Source organism: Propithecus coquereli, unplaced genomic scaffold, assembly GCF_000956105.1.
Source record: "Propithecus coquereli isolate 6110/MARCELLA unplaced genomic scaffold, Pcoq_1.0 Scaffold213, whole genome shotgun sequence".
Classification (NCBI taxonomy): Eukaryota; Metazoa; Chordata; class Mammalia; order Primates; family Indriidae; genus Propithecus; species Propithecus coquereli.
In genome coordinates this window covers 530,357-553,746 of record NW_012146412.1, presented here as the reverse complement: position 1 = coordinate 553,746, position 23,390 = coordinate 530,357, and the positions used below count along the sequence as shown (strand labels likewise).

The 23,390-nt window shown below is 48.6% G+C and overlaps 1 protein-coding gene across 5 annotated transcripts in view; it reads left to right on the top strand.

Annotated features, from left to right (window-relative positions):
• Positions 1-8,914, top strand: part of RHOH (ras homolog family member H) — a 49,417-nt gene extending 40,503 nt beyond the window's left edge. For 2 of the 5 annotated variants that reach the window (XM_012644467.1, XM_012644465.1), the window contains exons 2-3: positions 7,299-7,418; positions 7,705-8,914. In XM_012644467.1, the coding sequence (XP_012499921.1) occupies positions 7,881-8,456 (576 nt within the window). In that variant the 5' untranslated portion in view covers positions 7,299-7,418; positions 7,705-7,880 and the 3' untranslated portion in view covers positions 8,457-8,914. Of the gene's footprint in view, positions 1-3,644; positions 4,017-4,188; positions 4,474-4,854; positions 4,887-7,298; positions 7,419-7,704 lie in introns of those variants that run through there. The other 3 variants (XM_012644463.1, XM_012644464.1, XM_012644466.1) reach the window with 3 other exon arrangements.
• The last annotated feature ends 14,476 nt before the right edge of the window (positions 8,915-23,390 follow it).

Here is a 23,390-nt window from a genome sequence, read left to right as displayed (position 1 = left end):
GCCTCCCAGAGTGCTAGGATTACAGGCGTGAGCCACTGCGCCCGGCCCTCTTTTTGTGATTTTTGAGAGAGAATTTAATGATTATTTGTAGCAATTAGCATCACACTATGGGAATTATTGAAGTAGGACTGAGAATTAATGAGATGAACTGTTGCAAGATGAAACTTGAGAAAATACCACTTGAGAAATGAACGCTTATTTTTAAAAATACCTTTTGTTGAAGTTTAATTTACCTACAGAAAATGTGAATACATTGTATACAGCTTGATGAATTTTCACATGCTAAACATACTTGTGGAACCAGCATCCAGATCAGGAAACAACAGACTTCTTTTAAAATATCAAGAACTGGCTTATTTGTTGTAGGAAGAGACTAGGAGGAGGGACCTGGTTGGAAGGGGTGGCCAGGAAAAGTGTCTGGAAGCTGGGTTTGCACGGGAAGCAGTTTTATTTGAGATGCCTTGGAGAGGGCCAGTGGGAGTCACGGTGTGGGGGACACTCGGAGCTTCCAGTGCTTTGGCGCCACACCCTATCTGAGTCTAGCTGTGCCTCTGCCATTCCTCGCCGTGTGGCTCTGGGTGAGATTCCCAACCTCCCACGGTCATCTCTGCGAAGACAGCGTCTCTGCTTCACAGCGTGGTCTTAGGCCTCACAGCGCCTGCCGCACAGGACACCCTAAACAAAATTTTTTTAGAATGAGTAAAACAGCTGATAAATAATATGTGCAAAGTACTTAGTACAGTACCTGGAAGAGACTCAATAAATGTAAAAAAAAAAAAACGTCGCAAAGTGACTCGCTGACCCAGTAACGCCACGTTTGTCGATATATCTATCCCTCAAGAAAATCATCCCACACAAAAGTAACTTACCTATCTGTAGATATAATATCATATACACACACACACCCCTACACATGCATATGAGGGGACTTCAAAACGTTCGTGGAAAATGCAATTAAAAGATAAAATTTAAAAATATAAACTTTACTTTTCAGCATAAGCTCCATCAAGTCCAAGATGCTTTTGTAAGCAACGATATCAGCCATTCAGTCCATCCCTGAAGAACTGAGAGTCCTGGGAATGTAACCATGTCGATGCAGTCTTTTTTACATTATTGATGGAAGAAAACTGGGTGCCCTTTACAGACTTTTTAAGATTAGGAAACAAAAAGAAGTCAGAAGGAGCCAAATCAGGACTGCAAGGCGGATGCCTAATGATTTCCCATCGAAACTCTCACAGAATTGCCCTTGTTTGACGAGAGGCACGAGCAGGAGCACTGCCGTGGTTGGTGGAGAAGGACTCGCCGGGGAAGCTTTCCCAGGCGTTTTTCTGCTGAAGCTTTGGCTAACTTTCTCAAAACACTCTCATAATAAGCAGATGTTATCGTTCTTTGGCCCTCCAGAAAGTCCACAAGCAAAATGCCTTCAGCATCCCAAAAACTGTTGCCATGACCTTTGGTCTTGACCAGTCTGCTTTTGCTGTGACTGGACCACTGCCCCCTCTCGGTAGCCCCTGCTTTGATTGTGCTTTGTCTTCAGGATCGTACTGGTAAAGCCGTGTTCCATCTCCTGTTGCAATTCTTCTAAGAAATGCTTCAGGATCTTGGTCCCTCTTGCTTAAAATTTCCATTGAAAGCTCTGCTCTGGTCTGCAGCTGATCTGCGCACAGCAGTGTTGGCACCCATTGAGGGGAAAGTTTGCTCAACTTTAATTTTTCAGTCAGAATCGTGTAAGCTGAACCTTTGAGATGTCTGTGTCTCTGGTGTTGGCTACTGTTTCTGCTGGTAATCACTGGTGCTCTTTAATTAGGGCACAAGATTAGTTAATTGATTTTTTCCCTCACAAGTGGATGTGGATGGTCTGCCACTGCTGCAGACTTCATCTTCAGCATCATCTCCCCACATCCCCCCCCCCTTTTTTTTTGAGAGAGGCTCTCACTCTGTCACCCACACTGGAGTGCAGTGGCATCATCATAGCTCACTGTAGCCTGGAACTCCTGGGCTTCCGTGATCTTCTTGCGCCAGCCTCCAGAGTACAGACTATAGGCATGTGCTACCATGCCTCGCTAATTTTTCTATTTTTTTGTGGAGACGAGGTCTTGCTGTTGCTCAAGCTGATCTCAAACTGCTGGCCTCAGTGATCCTCCCACATCAGCCTCCCAAAGAGCTAGGATTACAGGCATGAGCCACCATGCCCAGCATCATCCCTTCTTAAAACGAGTTATCCATTTGTAAACTGATGATTTCTTTGGGGCATTGTCCCCATAAACTTTTTGTAAAGCAGCAGTGATTTCACCACTTTTCCACCCAACTTCCCCATAAATTTGATGTTTGTTTTTGCTTCAGTTTTGGCGGAATTCATGGTGCTCTGATAGGGGCTCTTTTCAAACTGATGTCTTATTCTTCTTAGTGCCTCAAACTAGATCCTGCTCAGACATGTTGCAACAACTTAGTACTAGTTTATTTTGGTGCAAAAAAATTTTGAAATCCCTGAATAGTTTTTTGATAATATGCATTTTCCATGAAACTTTTGAAGACCCCTCGTATATATAGTTAATTATGGTGAAATACTGGAAATAACGCAAGACTATGCTAATAATGAGGAATAGCCGTGCAGTTGTGAATTGTTGAAATAATGGAAAGCTATTTAGCTAAAACCGGGCAAGTGTGTAGACTATGTTGGAATTTTAAAAATTTGAAAATCTGAAAAAGTGTTTAGAAGATATATATAAATATACATTTATTAGAGAATGAAAACTGAGTAAGAATTTGGAGTGATAAAGTTTAGAGATGGTTATGCTTTTTTCTATTAAGTTGCCTAAGATTTTTTTAATTGCTCCCCTTGCCCCCTCCAAAAAACAGACAAAAACAAAGCTCCCGGCCCCCCTTGCCAGGCGGGGAGCCCCGTGGGTTCACCCACCCTGAGCAGGGCCTGCTCTTGCTGTGATGTCCCTGCCGGGCTGCGGAGGGGCTGCTGATGGAAGGCGCTGGCTGGACAGAGGTTGCTGGGGAGCACAGCGACTTCGAGGCACCTAAGTGTGTCAGGCTCGTGGCAGAATCAATTTCCTTAATGAACAAATTGGCTGCTGCCAGCACAGGCACTTTGTTCGAAGGTCTTTGAGGAGGATGACATTTAGATGTATTCTCTGTAATCGGTAGGCCATCCCTGGCCAATGGTTGCCATGGGTTCATTTTTTTAAAAAAAGACAGCTGTGGATTGCATGAACGTTCATTTTGCAGTAAACCACCTCCCCCAAAGCCCAGCTAACCCAAACCCGCAATAATAATAACTGGTTAATAGTAATCATGATTCCACCTTAGTTTTATATTATGCTGAATTGTTGTGAAGGGACTTTCTCACAGAACCGACAAGACAGCATTTCCAAACGTGCCGAGTCTTGCGAAAGTCCAAGCACAAATTACTGCCGTGCTGTTGTCGCCTCCGCCGCACCCTGCTGAGCGCCCTGTGCGGACGGTAGGGCGCGTCTCCTTCCGGTTCTGCACGGGGGCCGAACACCAGAAGACCAACCGTTTCAGCCGAGTGTGGCAATTTCCAGGAGAAACGCACACGGAGGGTGTTGTGGGAACACACTGGGGCACCTGACCCGCGGGGGGGAGGGGAGGTGGCCAAGGCGGCTTTCCAGAAGGGCTGGGGGTGGGGCGAGCGAGGGGCAGGTCCCCCGGGCAGGCAGAGCAGCGCGGGGTGCGTCCGCGAGGCGTCCCAGGAGGAAAGGGCGTCGGCCCCAGGGCCGTTAGAGCTGAGGCTAAAGGGGAATGGCGTGCACCGCCCGGACAGCCCTCGGCTCTCTAGAGGAGAAGACGGATTAGGACGCCTCGTTCCCTGAGCCCTCCCTTTGACAAAGTGGGCGGAAGACCCGACACCTCAGCCTTTGCAAGGAGGAGCCCCCTCGCTGCTCCGCCTCTCTCGGGGTGAAGCGTGGAAGCCTGCTGGAGGCACCGTCTGCGAAACGGGCAGAGAGAGGAGAGCGGGCACGAGCACCCAGCGGTTCTGGTTGAAGGTCCGGCAAGGCCAGCGCGATGCAGGCCCGGCCCAGTGGGTGGGGGAAGGCCATCGCGGATGCGTAGGCGACACCCACGGCGGCTCCCCTGTATGAAGAGACGCGCTCGGGCACCCTTGCCAGGGAGCCACTGTGAGATGCCACTGAAAACCCACCTTTATTTTTCACCTAGAAGCCCTTTTAGGGAGACTTTCTCCCTTTAGAAGAAATTCCACTGAAGTCAAGCCCATCAGCCTCATACCCACACGGCGTCATCCCCAGTGCCTCACCCCTGGGCGCACGCGACCCGCTCCGAAGATTATGTGTCAAGTCTAGAGAGGGCGCTGCTCTAACCTGGCCCGGAGCTCCTCCCTCCCCCGCTCCCGCAAATGCTGAAGGCCGCGCGTGTCCCCAGGCTTGGCGTCCGTCTTTACTGCTGCGGCGCGTGCCGTGGTTCAGGTTGTATTCTCTGTGGCAGGTAATAAAGGTTTCCCCTTTCGCTTAAGTTTTAATAGAACCACCAAGAAAGTTGATCTCATCCAACTGCTTTACAGTTTAGGAAACAGACTCTGGGCGCTGACTTGATGTGCTCCTCAGGGTCAGAGCTGGCTGGCACGTAAATGTCGCTTGATTGAGCAGAGCCAGTCTGACTCTTTGGAGCTCTCGGGGTGGCAAAGCTCAGACAAGAATTTCTTCGTTTATATAATACTTTCATTTATTTTTAAAAATTTTTTTAATTTAAATTTAAATTTTTTTTTTTTGGGGGGGGACAGGGTCTGGCTCTGTCTTCCCAGCTGGAGTGCAGTGGTATCATCCTAGCTCACAGCGACCTCAAACTCCTGGGCTCAAGCGATCCTCCTGCCTCAGCCTCCCGAGCAGCTGGGACTACAGGTATGTGCCACCATGCCCGGCTAATTTTTCTACTTTTTGTAGAGATGGAGTCTCACTCTTGCTCAGGCTGGTCTCTAACTCCTGGCCTCAAGCAATTCTCCTGCCTTGGCCTCCCAAAGTGCTAGGATTACAGGCGTCAGCCACTGTGCTCGGCCAATATTTTTATTTTTATGCTATAAGAAGAAACTTCTCTCTCTCTCTCCTTTTTTTCTTTCTTTTTTTTTTTTTTGTGATCACGTCTAGATTGAGATCAGAGCACCCTTTGATGGAGAAACCTCTTTAGTGCGACTTCAATTCCCCACTTAGAATGAATAATTGTGAGTTATCGTTATGTTATTATTATTTAACAATATTATTAATAAGGACTACTTGTGTGTTTACTATGCACTATAGTGTGTTTATATTATGCACTCTGCTAAGGGTTTTATACATCCAAGCTCACACACTTAATACCTTCCAGAACCCTGTGATTCTGTGAGGTAGATATTATTACATTGATTTTACAGAGGAGGAAACTGAGGCTTAGGGACTTTAAGAAAGTCTTCTGAGGTCATCACACAGGCAGTCAGTTGGGCAGCTCAGATGCAGTTCTAGGTCTCCCGACCTTAAAGCCTGTGTTCTTAACCCTTATGCCTCACTGACTTCCTGTTGCAGATAGTCACTCAGGAAATTTGCCTTTAGCTCGGTCAGTTTATTAGAAAGGTTTCATTTAAGTAACCAAAGGCCTGACACATGCATATTTTCCTAATTCTGGTCCTGCTGCACTGGGGTCAAAATAAAACTTAAGGCCAGGCACAGTGGCTCATACCTGTAATCCCAGCGCTTTGGGAAGCCGAGGCAGGAGGATTGCTTGAGGCCAAAAGTTTGAGACCAGCCTGGGCAACATAGTGAGACTATCTCTACAAAAAATAAAAAAATAGGTGGCATGGCGGCTTGCACCTGTAGTCCCAGCTACTCGAGAGAGTGAGGCAGAAGGATCAATTGAGACCAGGAGTTTGAGGTTATAGTGAGCTATGATCAGGCCATTGTACTCCGGCCTGGGCAACAGAATCAGATCCTGTCTCAAAAAAACAAAACAAAACAAAACAAAAAGACCTTAATGTCTTAAGAGGTCTTGGCCCTGGACTAAGTCACAAATGTATACATTTAAGTGGTCCCTTGGTCTAAGGAATGAGACTAACTGAAATCCTATGGAGCACCCAAGGGTCTGGTGACAAATGGGTGTCCAGGGCTATCATGCCTGAGAGTCACCCAGTGTGAATCTTCAGAGAGTCCAGCCGAACGTTTGGCATCCGAGCCCCTATGCTGTGGACATTCAATTTTTGGTATTTTAAGTGGATAGTAATGAAAATAGATAACTTGATGTCTCCGTATAATTCCCATTTGCCAGGCTCTCCACATGCTAAATCCTTACAATAATCATATGAAGAAAGTGCTTTCTTATCTTCATTTATGTGCGGAAACTAAGACTAAGAAAGGTTAAGTAGCTTGGCCAAGGTCACCCAGCTTACATGTGTTTAAAAACATGAATGTGTCAAAATCACGTGAATTGTTTATTTAACTGACTCATTTGCAAAGGCTATTATAACTAAACTAACAGAGACTGTGAGTTGACAAGTATAAAGATGTCTTGGAAGGGAATATCAGGATGTAGAGGACTAATTTTTAAAAATTATGTCTTGAAGCAGACCTGTAGATTTGCTTTTTATTGCTTTACATGTCGCATGTCAGGAAGATCGCCAACGGGTGGTTATAAGCCCAGATTTAATTAATAACTTTCAGTATGAATTTTGGTCTGAAAGACCTTTCCTTTGAAGCTGGGCTGGCCTTGCGATGCTGTGCGGCGGCAGACAGGAGAATGCCCGGCTGAGGTCACCGCCTGGTCTGCCACCTGCACTGGATGAGAATATATTTGGTGCTTTCATGAAATTCAGGTTCTGCCATATTTCTGCAGTGCTGTGTAAGTGACAATCACTGAATACGGTTGCTTTCAAGCAAGTTACTCTGTTTAACCATAGTCCTAGCAGAGTTCTGATAAACAGGTGGCCATACAAAAAAAGAAAGAAAGAATTTGATCCTCACAACATCTCTGAGAAGTGGTTCCTAAATTTATCACAGTCTTGCAGATGTGTAAACTGAGGTGTGAAGTCCAAGCAATGTCCCCAAACCACGCTATTGTGTAAGTGACGGACCCTAAGTGCAGACGCAGATAACTCCAAGGCCAGTCCCTTGCATCTGTAGCCAGTTTTTGGAAAAAACTCAAGGGAAAAAACCACAGCAAATTTCTGGAGTTCTTGTGATTTCTGCTACCTCAACACAAATTCCCCCATAAACCAAGACTGAATGGTTAATCAATAAATGAAAGGAAATGCATATGGCATCTGTCGCTCAGTACACGTCTCTTTCTTGCAGTTCCCAAGGTGGCTGGAATCCACTGGAGGTGCAGAGAGTGCTCGCAGCCGCCTTCCCCATTCTTGGAGCAGGAGCTGAACGCAGCGGGGAGCTGCTCCAACCGAATCCTTCACGCCCCAGGTGCCGCTGCGGTCTTGTTCGTGCTGCCATCAGAGCGGTTGCTTGCATTTTTGTCACTGGGCTGACTGCAGAGATAGAATCGGCTTCCAACTCTTGACCAGGAGGCGTTGTGGGCGCACGCGTCCGGGGGAGAGGCTAAGCTGTCCTTGCCCGGGGAAGGGCGGGTCGCACACACGGGAGTGGACGGCCGCCCTGGGATGGGCCCACACTGAATCAGTTTGACAGTGAGGAAGCTCAAAAGAGGCAAAAGGAAAGGCTCACCTTCCCCCTTTTCCTTCTGTTGCAGTTGACGACTCCGCTTTGGAGGTTTCGCAGTAGGGGCTGCACGTCCCTCGGGTGCATGGGGAGAGGTGACCTCGCGCCAGCCGCCGGTGTCCCGCGAAGGCCAGCCGGTGCGGCCGCCGCCCGCTGAGCGCTGTCTTCGTCGCGGCTCGGGCCTGGCAGGGCGCGGCCGGGAGGAGGATGCTGAGCTCCATCAAGTGCGTGCTGGTGGGCGACTCCGCCGTGGGCAAGACCTCTCTGCTGGTGCGCTTCACCTCCGAGACCTTCCCCGAGGCCTACAAGCCCACGGTGTACGAGAACACGGGCGTGGACGTCTTCATGGACGGCGTGCAGATCAGCCTGGGCCTCTGGGACACGGCCGGCAACGACGCCTTCCGCAGCATCCGCCCGCTGTCCTACCAGCAGGCCGACGTGGTGCTGCTGTGCTACTCCGTGGCCAACCAGAGCTCGTTCCTGAACCTGAAGAGCAAGTGGATCGGGGAGGTCAGGAGCAACCTGCCCTGCACCCCTGTGCTGGTGGTGGCCACGCAGACCGACCAGCGGGAGACGGGGCCGCACAGGGCCGCCTGCGTCAACGCCGTCGACGGGAAGAGACTGGCGCAGGACGTGAGGGCCAAGGGCTACCTGGAGTGCTCGGCGCTCAGCAACCGCGGCGTGCAGCAGGTGTTCGAGTGCGCAGTGCGCACCGCCGTCAACCAGGCGCGGCGGCGCCGCCGGCGCAGGCTCTTCCCCATGAACGAGTGTAAGATCCTCTGAGCCCGGGAGGCCTCGCCGGCACGGGCGCACCCGCCGTGAGCGCGCAGAGGCAGAGCGGGCGGGCCAGGAGGGGTCGGCGCGCCTTCTGGGCGCGGCTGGAGCAGAGCTTCCTTTTGGACGCAGTTACTGCAAGGCGTGGCTGCTACACTCTGCAGATGGCCGCCTTGCGGTCCGTTGGGAAATCCAGTGGGAAGCTGTAATGAATATCCCATCTTCATTAAAAGAATGAAATACGCCGGCGTGCAGCGGCACGCGCCTGTAGTCCTGGCTGCTTAGGAGACCGAGGCAGGAGGACGCTGGAACCCGGAGTCTGAGGCCGCTGCGAGCTACGGCGACGCCACTGCGCTCCAGCCCGGGCGACGGGGGGAGACCCTGTCTCAAAAGAATAGACGAAACAAGAAAAACGAGAAACCATAAAAAATTAAAATGCTCTCTATAATTTTGGACAACAAAGTGAATTTTCAAAAAAATTATATATTTAAAGACACATTTTATTTTAATAATAACAAAATGTATTGCTCTTGTATATAGTTAGTTTTCGCACTTGGAAAATCTTTTCCTACACACTAGAAAATACAAACTGCTGTATGAGTGAAACGACCTTGTAGAGCTCTGTCATATGTTTGTGCCGTTGTTATTTTTGCCTGAAATAGTAATTTTGTTGAAACCACTTGCCTGCTAGATTTTACTGTGTAATTAAATTTTAAAATGACCATAAACTGATCCTTGCAATTCATTTTCTAACTACCTTTTATTTAGAGTTGTATATAAAATATTCTAATACTGCCTAATGATTTTAAAGTTATTACTATATTTCTCTGTAATTACAAGAAAGCAATTTATTTATGATTTTACCTTTCACTCAAAGAACTCCAATTGTACACTAAGTATCACTGTCTCATTCCCCAAGACAGACCGAAGCAAAGTCTTTCAGGTAGAGAACCAGACTGCTCCAAGCAGTAGCAGCAGAGCCCGGAGTCTCTTCCACTTCGGGAGCTACTGCCCCTGCCTGCTTCCTCTGCCACCGTGACTCCATCTTTCCCAAGTCTTGGGACAGAGCAGGCTCAGAGTACTGTACGATGGTAAATTTGACAAATTTGTCCTCATTCGAGCTCTCAACTGAGCTGGCATGGCAACATATTAATCTTAGGATCTAATCAGAATAATTGGGAGGGTGTCTACACATATACATGTGTGTAAGGGAAAAAAGGTAGAATTTGTAGCCTTTACAATTTCATGAATGTGAATCACTGGAATGAAAAAAAAATCATAAATTCTGAGCACAGGGAATAGGAAAGTCATATAGCAATTGCTGAGATAACAAAATTGTTAAGGGGAAATGCTGAATAAATAGGGACACAGACAGAGACCCCTCCAACCCCGTTCTAGCTAGTAGATCATCTGTTACAGTCGAGAACAGAGGACTCTGTAGCTCGAGGAAGAAAGTGCTAGTAAGGCTGGCACCGTACGTCTCGTTTACTACCCTAATCAAATAAATACAACTTAGAAACACTGACCCACGTTTATGAAGGTACATCATTTTTGGAGGGTGATGTGGCCATTACACGCAAACGGCAAGGCGGCTGGCATAAATGACTACGATCAGAATTGTGTTGATGTAACCAAACCAACTTTTCTGTGTCCTTGTGTGGTCAGCGCCTCATGGCTGTGATGGGTACAGAAAGCAGCCCCGCGCTCAGCCACGCGGCTTTCTCCTTCCGCTCGCTCTCCTGTCGCCCGCAGCCGGACAGGCGGGCCCTGGCGCTCCTGCCTGGACACCAGCCCTCCAGTCCCAGGCTGGCCTTTGCCTCTGTGTCCCCTGCGTCCCTTGAGCCCCTATCTGCAGCCCTCGGCATCGTGCGTCCTGAGGGTTGGGGGCTTGAAAGCTGACCAGGCGGGGGAGGAGACGGGAGCTCCTGTCCTCTGATAGCCCGTCCTCTTCCTCCCCCACCCCACAGAGTCTTAAGGAACAAATACAGATTTCAAGGCCAGTCTTTGTGGTGGAAGGGTATTTAACATGCCGGTAAGAATGAATTTCAACTCACTAAAATCGCCTGTCCCCAAGCTTTGCTTTTCTTCTTGTTGAGGAGAGATGGGGGGTGGGTATCTGAGCGTGGGAAGGGCCCAGTACCTGATTCTAAGTGAGGAGAGAGCAGGGGGTTCCGTGTGGGAGCGGAGGAGCAAGGGAAGGCCGGAGAGGGCACAGTCAGGTGCCTTTGCTGTCACCTTGACAGGGACACAGATGACACCTCTCCCGTTGGCTCCCTGTGGCACCCTCAGCCCGGAGACCAGGAATGTGTGGGTGAACCCTCCCCAGGGCTGGGACCCGCAGGCTTCGAGCCAGTCAGCCAGACCACGTGTTCTGGAAGGTAGCCCCGTGTGCTAGCCGCCCAGTGTCCCCAGGGCCCAGCCCAGGGAAGGAAATGTGGCCAAAGTTGTGTTGAATTGAACTGGAGAGAGAAAGACAGGAGCCGGCTTCCAGCGGCCAGCGGCTGGGAGAAGCAGGCAGAACCCCCCGCCCTGCAGGGAAGGCGAGAATAGGCCGTCTTGGCAGAATCCGTGTCTCGCATGAGCAGATGTTTATTTTTGCCTGCCTAGACGCGGACGTGCTTCTTACACTTCAAAACTTGCAGTGCTATTTTGTAGACTAGTGTATATCTATTCTTAACTGTTCCAAATAGCAACATTAAATACCCTCTTGTTGACATTAAAGAGTTGATTTGAGTGGTCGAATAATTCACCCTTGTCTCAGTCAGTCTGTGCCACTGTAGCAGAATACCATCGACGGGGTGGCTTCAACGACAGAAATTCCTCTCACGGTTCTGAAGCCTGGGAAGTCCGACCTCAGGGCCAGCGTGGTCGGGTGCTGGTTGGCGATGGCCGTCTCCTGCTGTTTGCTCCTGGCAGACAGAGATGGACCATTCATGAGGCCTCCACCCTCATGACCTAATCGCCCCCAAAGTCCCCACTTCCAAACACCATCCCATTGGAGATTACGCTTCAACATTTCGAAATTCTGGGGAGACTCAAACATTCCGTCCGTGGCGATGCCAGTCTGTCTTACTTTATCCTGACGGGCTACGTGGGCCGCAGAAGCCGGTGTGACGGACTCAGGATGAGTGGCAGGGGGGCCTGAGCATCCTGACGGTGAAGGCCTCCGCGTTTCAGACGCGCCAGGCGCCCAGTTGAGCACCGTGTGTGCTATCTCAGCACGTGTGTGCAGGTGGCTCACGTTATACCGAGTCCCATCTCACGTGAGGAAACTGAGGCTCAGCGTGTTGATGTGGCAAGTTCCAGCCCATGCAGCGGGTGAGTGGCAGCACCAGGAGTCTCGAGCAGCTCTGTGTGACTCCAAAGCTCTGCTCAAAACCGCTCTGCCCCACTTCCTCCCAGAGCCGCTCGCCGGGATGGCTTTGCCACTTCCGACCTCTTATAGCTTGCAGGCCCCTCCCCCACCAGTCAAGTGGCCTGCATTCAAAATAACTTTTTTCTTTTGACACAGAGTCTCGCTCTGTTGCCCTATGTAGAGTGCAGTGGTGTCATCGCAGCTCACAGCAACCTCAAACTCCTGGGCTCAAGCGATCCTCCTGCCTCCGGCTCCCGAGTAGCTGGGACTACAGGCATGCACTATGACACTGGCTAATTTTTCTATTTTTAGTAGAGATGGGGTCTTGCTCTTGCTCAGGCTGGTCTCGAGCTCCTGAGCTCAATTGATCCTCCTGCCTCAGTCTCCCAGAGTGCTAGGGTTACAGGCATGAGCCACCATGCCGTGCCTAAAAATTATTTTTAAATAAGATATTTCAAGTCTGATCTTAGTCTTCCCCTTTTATTTTTCTTTCTGACCATGAGAACAGGACCCACCTAAGTCACAGAGCACCCTCATTTGCAAAGGTCCCTACTCCAACCCTTGACTTTTAAGTGTAATTTCATAGGTTGATTTTGTGTAAATTGGCAGAGATGAAACACATCATGATTTGATGCTTTAAAAAGCTTGGGAAATATTCTCTTTTTCTTTTCTTTTTCTTTTTTTTTTTTTTTGAGACAGAGTCTGGCTCTGTTGCCCTGGCTAGAGTGAGTGCCGTGGCGCCAGCCTAGCTCACAGCAACCTCAAACTCCTGGACTCAAACGATCCTCCTGCCTCAGCCTCCCGAGTAGCTAGGACTATAGGCATGCACCACCATGCCCGGCTAATTTTTTCTATATATATTTTTTTAGTCCAGATAATTTCTTTCTATATATTTTTTAAGTAGAGATGGGGGTCTCGCTCTTGCTCAGGCTGGTCTCGAACTCCTGACCTTAAGCTATCCACCCACCTCGGCCTCCCAGAGTGCTAGGATTACAGGCGTGAGCCACCACGCCCGCCAATATTCTCTTTTTCTTATCTCTCTTTTCTACCCTCAGGTTTCAGGTATTTCCTTTGAATTAGGGAGTGACAAGGGAGAGGAGAGCCTGGTTCTTTCGTTTCAAGGATCCTTACCCAGAATGAGATGTGATGGAAGGATTCCAATTTGGTACATCTGTAGGTTAGGGACATGGCGGTGGGGACAGGGCATCTGTGAGTGTCCTTCCCCATACTGAGAAGGCGGTCCTTATAGGTTAATATCAGCACAACTCAATGGTAGGGACCTATTTTTCCTGAGACTGTATTTCTCCTGATAAAGCAAAGAAGCCTAATCAATGGCCAATATCTCATGCATTTTTCGCAAGAAAAAGATTAAACTATGAAAATTACTTGTGATATAAGTTAATAAAGCATATTTGATTAAACCTAAAGTCCACATTAACTTTTTGGTAGACCCCAAAACCCTGACCTGGAACTTAATACTTAATGGCAGAGAGAAAGCCATAGTGAGGGAGTTGGGGCCAGAAAACTGTGGTGTATTTTGGAGTCAGAAAATCTGCATTATGTGTTTTTCAGCCTTAGTTTCCTTTTCTTAAAATAGAGATACTGATTCCTGGGGTACTCTGTAAGTATTGATGAAATAATGACCATGGAAGTGCTTTATATCTGTGAACTATTGCTCAAATGGTGTGTTATTTTGGTTTTGGTAGATCCCTATGCAGATACATAAGCTAAATAGTCCAGATCAGATTAGAATATTCTAGAACTTGTCAGCAGTGGGCCATATGATGGGAAACCCACACAGAAGCAGGCTCCATTTGTAACGTTGCTAACGACAGTAAGATGAGTGAAATGACACACAAGGACAATGATAACACAATGGCAGCGCACTGCGTTGGAGGGCCTCCTGGTTCCAGGCCTGTGTTGGGCACACTACATGCATCATCTCATTTAATGCTCACAGCGGGCTCACAAGGTAGATATTCTTTTTCCATCGATAGTTACTTTTCAAAAGTACCTATCAAAAGGTCCCAGTTTTACCATGTGATTTTGGTATAATTAAACTTGGCCAGCTAAAAATTACGTTGTTAATTATATTTAGTGTTCATTCAGCCAGGATGGTGAGAATGACCCTCGTCACACACTGCAGGGGCATGCTGAGCGTTAGGCGTGGCAGCCTTCCTGTGTGAACTTCCTTTTGTCATTCCTCCCACAAAGAAGTCTCAGGCGGTTCACACCCCACTGTCCTTGCTGTCTCCACTCCCCGGGGTCATTTCCCACGCTCCCTGCCCTCCCCTGTGCCTGGGAGGCTAACCCCGTGGCCGTGGCCCCAATCACCCAGGCGGCCCCCTGCCTGGCTTCCACTTGGGTCCAGCCAGTGGGAGGCTTCGGTAGGACGTCAGCGGGTAAGAGGAGAGAACAGCTGGGTGTTTCTCCCCTTCGCCTTTCCAGCTCGGGGGCGGCTTACTGGGCAAGAGCTGTGAGCCCGCGGTGGCTACAGCTCCTGCTGGGCGGTTCTCCCCGTGGGCTGGCGTTTCCTCACCGCGCCCTCAGTCCTACAGGAGGTGATGGGGGCAGCAGCAGCCCTGATGTGACCCCCTAACTCAGACCTGTACAAGAAATGCTTTCATTCACGTCTGTTCATTTGAACCACCTGGAATAAATTTGGTTTCCTGCGGGAGTCTGAGTGACATACTCACTAAATATTAAAAGTCATATTCTGTCTCTAAGTGATTTCTCAAATCCCTACTGAAGGATTTGACGTGGCAACATGGATCACTGCCCTTTCCTGAGCCTCTAAGCCTCAGTAACATCACTCTCAACGTCTGTTTGCTTGGAAGGGAAAGGAGGAGTATGTGGGTTAATTCTAATCTGAATAAACGAAAGAATAGTTCTGGGATAGCAATGTTCAAGAATTGTAAATCTTCTAATGACACATTTATATTTAAGAAGCTCTGCTCTTATTCATAATATGTATATAAAAAATTATAAATCAATGAGAAACAGTCTGATTTTAAAATGGACATTTCCCAAAAGAAGAAAAATACATGACCAACGAACACTAGAAAAAGTACTTAATTTCACTTGTACTCAGGGAACACATATGCTGCTCATAATTGTGTAAATCGGTATAAAATTTTGGCCTTACTTAGTAGTGCTGAATATCCTATACTCTTAACCTGGAAATTTCATGCCCTAGAGATACCCTTGCATAGATTTCCTGGGAGACAGGTATATTAATGTTCTTAGTAGCATTGTCAGTAATAGCAAAACAACCCAATGTCGTCAACAGAGAATGGCTAAATAATTTTGGTGTATTCACACGTGGAATACTACACAGCAATGAAAAATGAATACATGGTAGCGATACATATCAATATGAATGAGTGTAGACTATGTTGAGGGAAAAAGCAAGTAGCAAAGTAACATATGCAGTATGATTCCATTAATATGAAGTTCAAATGCAAAACAAACTTAATGATATAACATTTGGGGTTAAAAATGTTTTAAGCACAGAAATCATTAACATAGCATTCAAATAAGTGATTGTTTCTTCTGGGGAGGAAGGGGACTTGTCTGAGCAGGGTCATCCAGGAGTGTCACAGGTATTGGTAATGTTCTACTTTTTTTAAGTTTGGGAAGTTGGTACTTGAGTGTTTGTTAATTTTTTCTATAATTTCTTCCTTAAAAATATTCTTGGGGGGGGGCATGGCTCACGTCTGTAATACCAGCACTTTGAGAGGCCAAGGCAGAAGGATTGCTTGAGGTCAGGTGTTCAAGACCGGTCTGGGCAACATAGCAAGACCCAGTCTCTACAAAAAACAAAAACAAAACCCAAACATAAATAGGTTTACTGGTGAGTATGCTAAAGAAAAAAGATTCTGGCTGGGCGCGGTGGCTCACGCCTGTAATCCTAGCACTCTGGGAGGCCGAGGCGGGCGGATTGTTTGAGCTCAGGAGTTCTAAACCAGCCTGAGCAAGAGCGAGACCCCGTCTCTACTAAAAATAGAAAGAAATTAATCGGACAACTAAAAATATATAGAAAAAATTAGCTGGGCATGGTGGCGCATGCCTGTAGTCCCAGCTACTCGGGAGGCTGAGGCAGGAGGATCGCTTGAGCCCAGGAGTCTGAGGTTGCTGTGAGCTAGGCTGACGCCACGGCACTCACTCTAGCCAGGGCAACACAGTGAGACCCTGTCTCAAAGAAAAAAAAAAAGATTCTTATGTATTTTATATATTCTTTTATGTGTATAATTAATTTTAAAAGTCATAAAGGTTCAAGTTCTACAGTAAAATTACCTGGACTTTAATCCCAGCTCTGCACTCACTAGCTCTGCAGCCTTATGTAAATTAACTAACCTCTCTGTGTGTCAGTCTCCTCCTCTGTAGAGTGGAGAAAATATCATAGCATCGTAGCATAGTGAGCATCAAAGGAGCTGATAGAGGTAAAGTCGACACTATGTCTGGCACAGTGAATGGCAGCCGCAGCGTTCTTTGTCATATATACACTTCAGAGCTGGGAAGACCCTGCTGTTTTATGGATAAAGACATTAAGGTCTTGAGACCGTTAACTGGCTTGCCCAAAGCCCTGCAAGTTGGTGGCAGACCCACACCACCTTACTCTTCCTCCTTTTTGCTGCTCTTTTTTCTACACTTCATAAATAGAGAGGAGCTTGGGTTTTTACTTGCTCGCCTTTCCTAAGTTTGCTTTTCAACCCATGTTCCCTGTACCTTATAATTTCTAGTATCGTTTCTTAGCACCTTTTAGTATCTCTGCAAAGGGATCAGCAGAGCCTCAGCTCCTTATTCCTGTGGAAACAGACCTCGGTTCCCTGTGCAGCCATTCAGCACGCGCTAAGCTCTTTAGCTTCTCTGGTGTGGATTCCCGGAGGCAGAGGACTCAGCGAGTGACAGAGACGGCGACCCGAGCACGTCTCCATCCCCGGACTTGCCATGTCGTTTCGTAATTAGTCACTTATATTTCCAGCCCTCCCATGGCCTTCTTAACCCTGGCTGGGAAAACAGCCGAAGTTCTTGCTTTGGCGGAGTGTAGGACCTAGTTGGGGGTAGGTGTGTGGATGACGATTATGTAAAGAAATAAGATCAGTGTGGATGGATGAGCCGTCCGTGAGGAACATAAATTAGGGAGGAGAGGGAGGCCTCGTGGAGCAGAGGCCTGGACGGGGCCGCCGGACCGCGTGGCTGACCGAGTCTGACACGGACGGCCGCTCCGGGAAAGTAAGCGGGCGCGTTCGCGTGGGCTCCGCCTGCGGGGGTGCCCGGACGGGCCCCTCAGGGGACGGGCTAGCAAACAGACGAGACAGAAAACTGGGGCGATTCACGGAAGCAGGCTGGCGCCAGGGCTTACACAGGCAGGGGGCTTCTGACAGATTCCGGACACGAGGACGGAAGTGGCGAGAGCTCAGGGCCCGAGAGAGCGACGCGAGTCAAGAGCTCGCCCTCCGAGCCGCGCGGCGGTGCCCGCGTCTGCGGGCCGTGCACGCAGGGGCCGCGCTGCCTGGTGCCGCTGGATGGCCTTTTCGGCGGCAGCGCCCGACGCCAGGGCCATGGACTGGTACCGTCCGTGGCCTATGAGGAGCCAGGCCGCACAGCAGGAGGGGAGCGGTGGGCGAGTGGGCGAAGCTTCATCTGCGTTTGCAGCCGCTCCCGACGCGCGCACCACCGCCGAGCTCCGCCTCCTGCCAGGTCAGCGGCGGCATTAGATTCTCCTAGGAGCGCGGACCCTACTGTAAACTGCGCGTGCGAGGGATCTAGGGTGCTGCTCCTTATGAGAATCTAATGCCTGGTGACCTGAGGCGGAGCTGGGGCGGTGATGCCGGCGCTGGGGAGCGGCTGCGAATACAGATCATCATTAGCAGAGAGGTCTGACTGCACAACAAATGTGATGCTCTTGAATCATCCCGAACCGTCCATTCCCCCGCCCCATCCTCCCCACTCTGTCTGTAGAAAAATTGTCTTCCTTGAAACCGGTCCCTGGTGCCAAAAAGGTTGGGGACCGCTGCTCTACAGCCGTGTTGTTCAAATAGAACATAGTAAAGTGCCACAATCTGTGTCTGGAACTGTCACACCGACTGGAGCAGACGGGGTGCACGGTGCAAGGGAAGGGCCACGGGTGACCCAAGGGCACGCGGTGGCAGGGCAGACCTGCCCTCTTGGGGAATCGATTCACTGAGGATTCGGAGTGAAGGTATTTTGAAAAAGAGTTTTCAGAGAGCCCCAGATACATCACTGCACGTGTGTACTCCCAAACACAGCCCTCGCCCTCGCCTTTCTCCCCGCCTCTTCACCACTTCTCTCTGCAGCCGGGCACCTCACCTGTCGTTGAAATGGTCTGTGCCCCCAGTGGCCGCAGGGAGAACTGGTGAAGGGGAGGAGGAGACAGGGGAGGGAGAGGGGTGCGTTTGGGAGTTCACATGTGCAGTGATGTGTTTCTTAAGTGAATCAATCCTTATGATCATCGTCTCCACACATTAATTCATTGAGCACTTTACAATTTTCCAAAGTGCTTTTGTTCTCTTTATTTTACTTTTTATTTTTATAGATTTAGAAAATATAAGTGCAGATTTGTTACATGAATATGTTGCATAGTGGTGAAGTCTTAGTGGACCCATCACCTGAATAGTGTACATTGTACCCAACAGGCAATTTTCACCCCTCACCCCCTCCCGCCCTTTCACCTTTTGGCGTCTCCAATGTCTGTTGTTCCACTCTGGATGTTCCTGTGAACCCATTGTTTAGCTCCTACTTGTAAGTGAGAACTCGTGGTACTTGACCTTATATTTCTGAGCTATTTCACGCAGGAAAATGGCCTCCAGTTGCATCCATGTTGCTGCAAAGGACACGATTTCACTGTTTTATGGCCGAGTAGTGTTCCAAGGTACAATATATACACACCACATTTTCTTTATCCAACTCACCCACTGATGGACACGTGGGTTGATTCCATGTTCCTTGTCTATTATAATGATCGCCAGTATTGGGTTAGCACGCCACAGTTTATACAGTACTTTAAGTACGTTGTCTCCCGCGACATCGCAACAATGCTGTGGGATAGTATCTGGCTCTTTTTGCAGGACGGGAAACTAGGTTCAGGAAGGCGAAACGACTCGTCTGTGTGCGTGCAGCTAATGCTTGGCAGAAGCAGGATGTGTGCTGAGATCTCTGGGCTCCACACTGCCCTTTTCCATCCCACTGTGCCTGCATCTGAGGCTCAGTATGGCCCTGGGAGGTAGAAGTGTGAGAGAGGAGGTCCAGGGAGGTGACATGCCTTGTCCAGGCCACACGCGTATCGTTACTGATCAGAAGGAAGGTCTTATTCCAAGTCCTGGCTGTCACTCTTATCATCCTTACTATCAGAACGTACTGTTTGTGTTGGCCCCTTTACTGTGTGGTTGTCTGCTAAGCACTCGTCAGGTGAGTAAGCAGATCTAGATGCTACCTCTGTTTGCCAAATGGAAAAGTCTGAAAGAAGGCAACTATCCAGAAATGCAGGCTCCAAACCATATTTGCCTTAATTCTCTGGTAAACTGCATGCAGACCAATAGGAATTTTTTTCTCTCCTTCTCTTGGTGTGGATATTTCCATTGAGTCCAATATCTAAATCAACATGGCAGGATATTTGCTTCTGCTTCTCTATTATTTCCTAGACTTATGGTTTTTGGAGTTGGAAGGGACCACAAGGAGCATTTAGCCCAACCCAGTCGCTTTACAGATGAAGAAACCGACTCTCCTACTCGCCCCAGGACACACAGTGGCTTCGGGCAAAGCCAGGACTTGGCCTCAGCTCTGGGGTGTCCTTGCCTCCTCCTGCGGCTTCAGACCGTCCCACCTCTCTCCTGGAGCTGTGGGCCGTGCCTATTTGTTTCAGGTTTCAATGATGGAAGTTTAAAAGGTTTGCCCTTTGCTTAAAATGTTGGGAGTATTGGCAGGTGATTAAAAAAAACAAAAAAGAATGAAAATGTCAGAGGCAAAGGCCAGCACACGAAACCAGCAAGAGGAGAGAAGCAGGAGCACACGGGGCACGACAGCAGCCAGCTGTGAGCCCTGGCAACGCGCTAGGGCGTCACGCCATCGGGGGCACCCTGGGATTCTCTCCCACCCCCATGCTCTGAACGAAAATCGCAATGCAGCCCGGCTGGTGCAGATTAAAGGAATCATAAAGGAAAGACATTCTTTATACAGATGTTTTTCTAGATCTGTCCTCAAAAAATTATACAAATCTTACATGCTTATTGTTGAAAAGATTAGAAAAAGGGGCAAAGCAATAAGACAATAATAAAAATCACACCAACAACCACTGTTACATCATTTTTGTCTCTATCCTTCCAGACTTTTTCTTATCCACATATGTGTGTATTTTGACAGAAATAGGATCGTATGGTGCAATCTGATTTGCAATCTGCTTTTTTCACTTACTGTGTTGTGAGCAGCTTTCAATGGCAGCATGTTAACGAACATACGGACTCCTACACCGTTACGCGCAATGGCGGTGTGGCAGCTAGCCCGGGTTTCCCCAAGGAACCTGTAACCACATGTTTGTTAATTGCATCTGTGAGATTCTACTGAACTTCGCAGTGGAAAGTGTGTATGTGCGTGCATGTGTATAGACACACACAATGTGCATGTGCGTGTATATATGTAGCCTTGCTTAGAGCCATAGTAATAACCACAGATATATCTGACACTATGTGCTTCACATACGTTAATTTATTTACTTCTTGTAAGCACTTGAGATGAAGGTACTATTATCATCCCCATTTCACAGATGAGGAAACTTACGCCCAGCCAGACACAAGCATGCGGCAGAGTCAAGATTCGATCCAGGCATCTGGCCCCCAGCCTGAGCCCCCGCCTGACTCCCACACTTCCAATCATGGTCCCACCTGTTTGGTTCTACACGCTAACTCCTTGGTCACGTGAACTGGGAGGGCCTGTAGAGAACATCCAGTCCCAGAAAGAAAAATCTTAGTGTGACAGACGTGAAGTCCAGAGACGTCTTCAACTTCCATCAAGTCACCTGTACGTTCCCTCCAGAGTGTGATGACCAGAGTGCGGCTCCTCTCTCTGGTCCTTTCTGCTCCTTCTTGCCCCTGCCCGCCACTTCAGCTTTTTGTACCTCCTCTGCCCTTCCGCACAGGGCTGGCTCTGTGTTGAGGGTGTGTATCAGATTCCTTTTGTCCTAGAGAGGCTCGAGCCTTTCTGATTACCCAGAGCAAAACAGGTGTGAAACAAACACCCCTTGCCTCGGCACTCCAGACACCTGTCAGAGCAGAGGCGCTGTGTGGCAGGCTCACCTCCTCACTTTCTTCCAAGACTTCCTCCCGGGAAGGGCTGGGAGGGGCGGTGGGGAGGAAGGAAAGGTGGGGGTAAAGGGGGGAAGAAAACCGCCATCCCGCCACAACACAGAGCCTCGGATTTTGCTCTGCTTTGATGCTAACGTCTCCGATTGTCCCTGGTTCGCTCTGCAGTTGCTGGCGGGGTAGGGAGGACACGCGAGCGCTGCGCGTGCCGTGGATGGGGGCCTGGGTGGACCCTCTAACCTCCCTCCCCTCCTAAAAGAGACCAGTCATCGTGTGCGGGGCTGCGGTCGAATTTCACTAGCTGAGGGCCTGTGCAGGGCACTCCCGGCCCCTTTTTCTGCCAGGACATTTTCCTAGAAATGGAACTTCTCATTTGCTAAAGAAGTCTGCCCTTTCCAAAGGGCAGGCGATCGTCTGATTGAACTGCTGTGGCAAAGGCTCTTTTAAAAGATTTCCAATCATTGCAGATCAATATTGTTTAAAAACATAATGAATTTTGAGAAGAAAAAAAGACAAAGATTTAATAGGAAAAAAAGGAAAAAACCCCAAGAACATATTAAAATGAAATTTTATTATTATTAGAGTCAACAGATATTATCCAATTGCTATAAAACTTTTTACATATGTTGTACTTTCAATTTCTATGCTTACCTGTGTTGATCTAAAGAAGAAAACTGAGGCAAAATTAGGATAGTTTATTTGGGCCAAGGTTGAGGACTGCAGCCCAGGAATCTCTGGGAAGTTCTCCAGAGAGCAAAGGAGGCTCAAGTTTTCAAAGAAAAAGGAATGAACCAGGAAAGGGGCGATTGCAAAAGTTGTTTTTCGGGAGTTCTCATTGGATTACAGAAATAACATTGGTTATTGATCGGCTATACATAGCAGAGCTCTAGGGCATGAATTATCGCGGGTGTATGGCGTCGTTAGGTTAATATATGGCTACTTGGTGCAACACCCAGTCTAGAGTCTACGTAGCAGGTGCCTTCAAAATGATCACTTAGCTCAGGGGTGGAGGAGTGAGAGGTGACTGAAATCTGGTTTTAATGCCCCCCGGGTCTGGTAATTTACAGGGAGCTCGTAGTCCTCAGAGAAAAACTTTCTTTTCTTTCTTTACCTTGCCATATGGTCCGATAACAGTTGGCAGACATGCCCCGGACGGTGTCACTGCACTTTGAGCAGTGCTGATCTAATTTGCTCACTTCTTCTCTGTTTAGGAAAGTTCACTCATTTACTGAATAATATTCATTAAGTGTCTGTTATAAGCCAGGCATAAGGAGATCCTGACTTACCCTGTCCTCCAGTGATTGCTGTGACATCATGATCATGTGTTACTATAACATCATTGAATTGCAATGGTCATGTAACACAGCAATGGAATGCGGTGTTCACTGTCATAGCACTGAAAAGAAACACAGGCCCAGACCTGGTCTGGGACAGACCCTTTTTGTGTGTGATGCTATTCATAACCTCCTTCTGGGAAGAAACTCAGTGCTCCTGATAAAACGCCTCGGCCATTTCCGGGTGGACTGATGGGGCGAGACTTCTTCTGGGAAACCAGTCCCCGCTCACTGCCCGGCCCCAGCAGACTCTCAAACGACAGTCTAGTCAGTCTCGTTGACTTGAACCAGAGATTCTTGTCTTTCTGTGTCTAGTCTAACGGTGACTATCTGGCCCCTCCTTTCCTGGAAAATGACCTTTCACGTGCGAATCTTGGAAATGGGCTCCCAGAGGCCCTTCCCATTGGAGAAGGCTGCAGTAGAGTTACGACACGTGACCGAAACTCAAGAGGAGGGGAGATCATTCTGATGGGTTGTGGAGTTGGCGGGAGTAAGGGACCCGAGCAAGCTTTATAATATTTGAGTCTCAGTTTTCTCATCTGTGAAATGGAGCCAACAAGACCTCAGGAGGTGGTTGTGAGAATTAAATGTTGGATGGAAAGGGTTTGTCACTATGCCCAGCCATATTGGCGCACCGTGAATGTTTACCACGGGGAGGATGGTGGCTGCGGACCCCTGGTCTCCGAAGGAGTTAAAAATATGCCACTGCAAAGATGCCACTCTGTCGCATGGACTATTTAAAGGCACACGACAAACAGCAGGTGCAGGAAGATCACTCTTTTGTGCTGTCTCTTAAAAGCAGGAGATGACACTCCCGTGGGAAAGATGCCATGTCCTTGTCCTCGAGGACGCGGAGGCCGGGAGTGCTCTCACAGCCCTGCCAACGCAGCCCTGGAGGAGGAGTTTTGCTGGCCCTACATGTCCTCAGGTGAAGAGT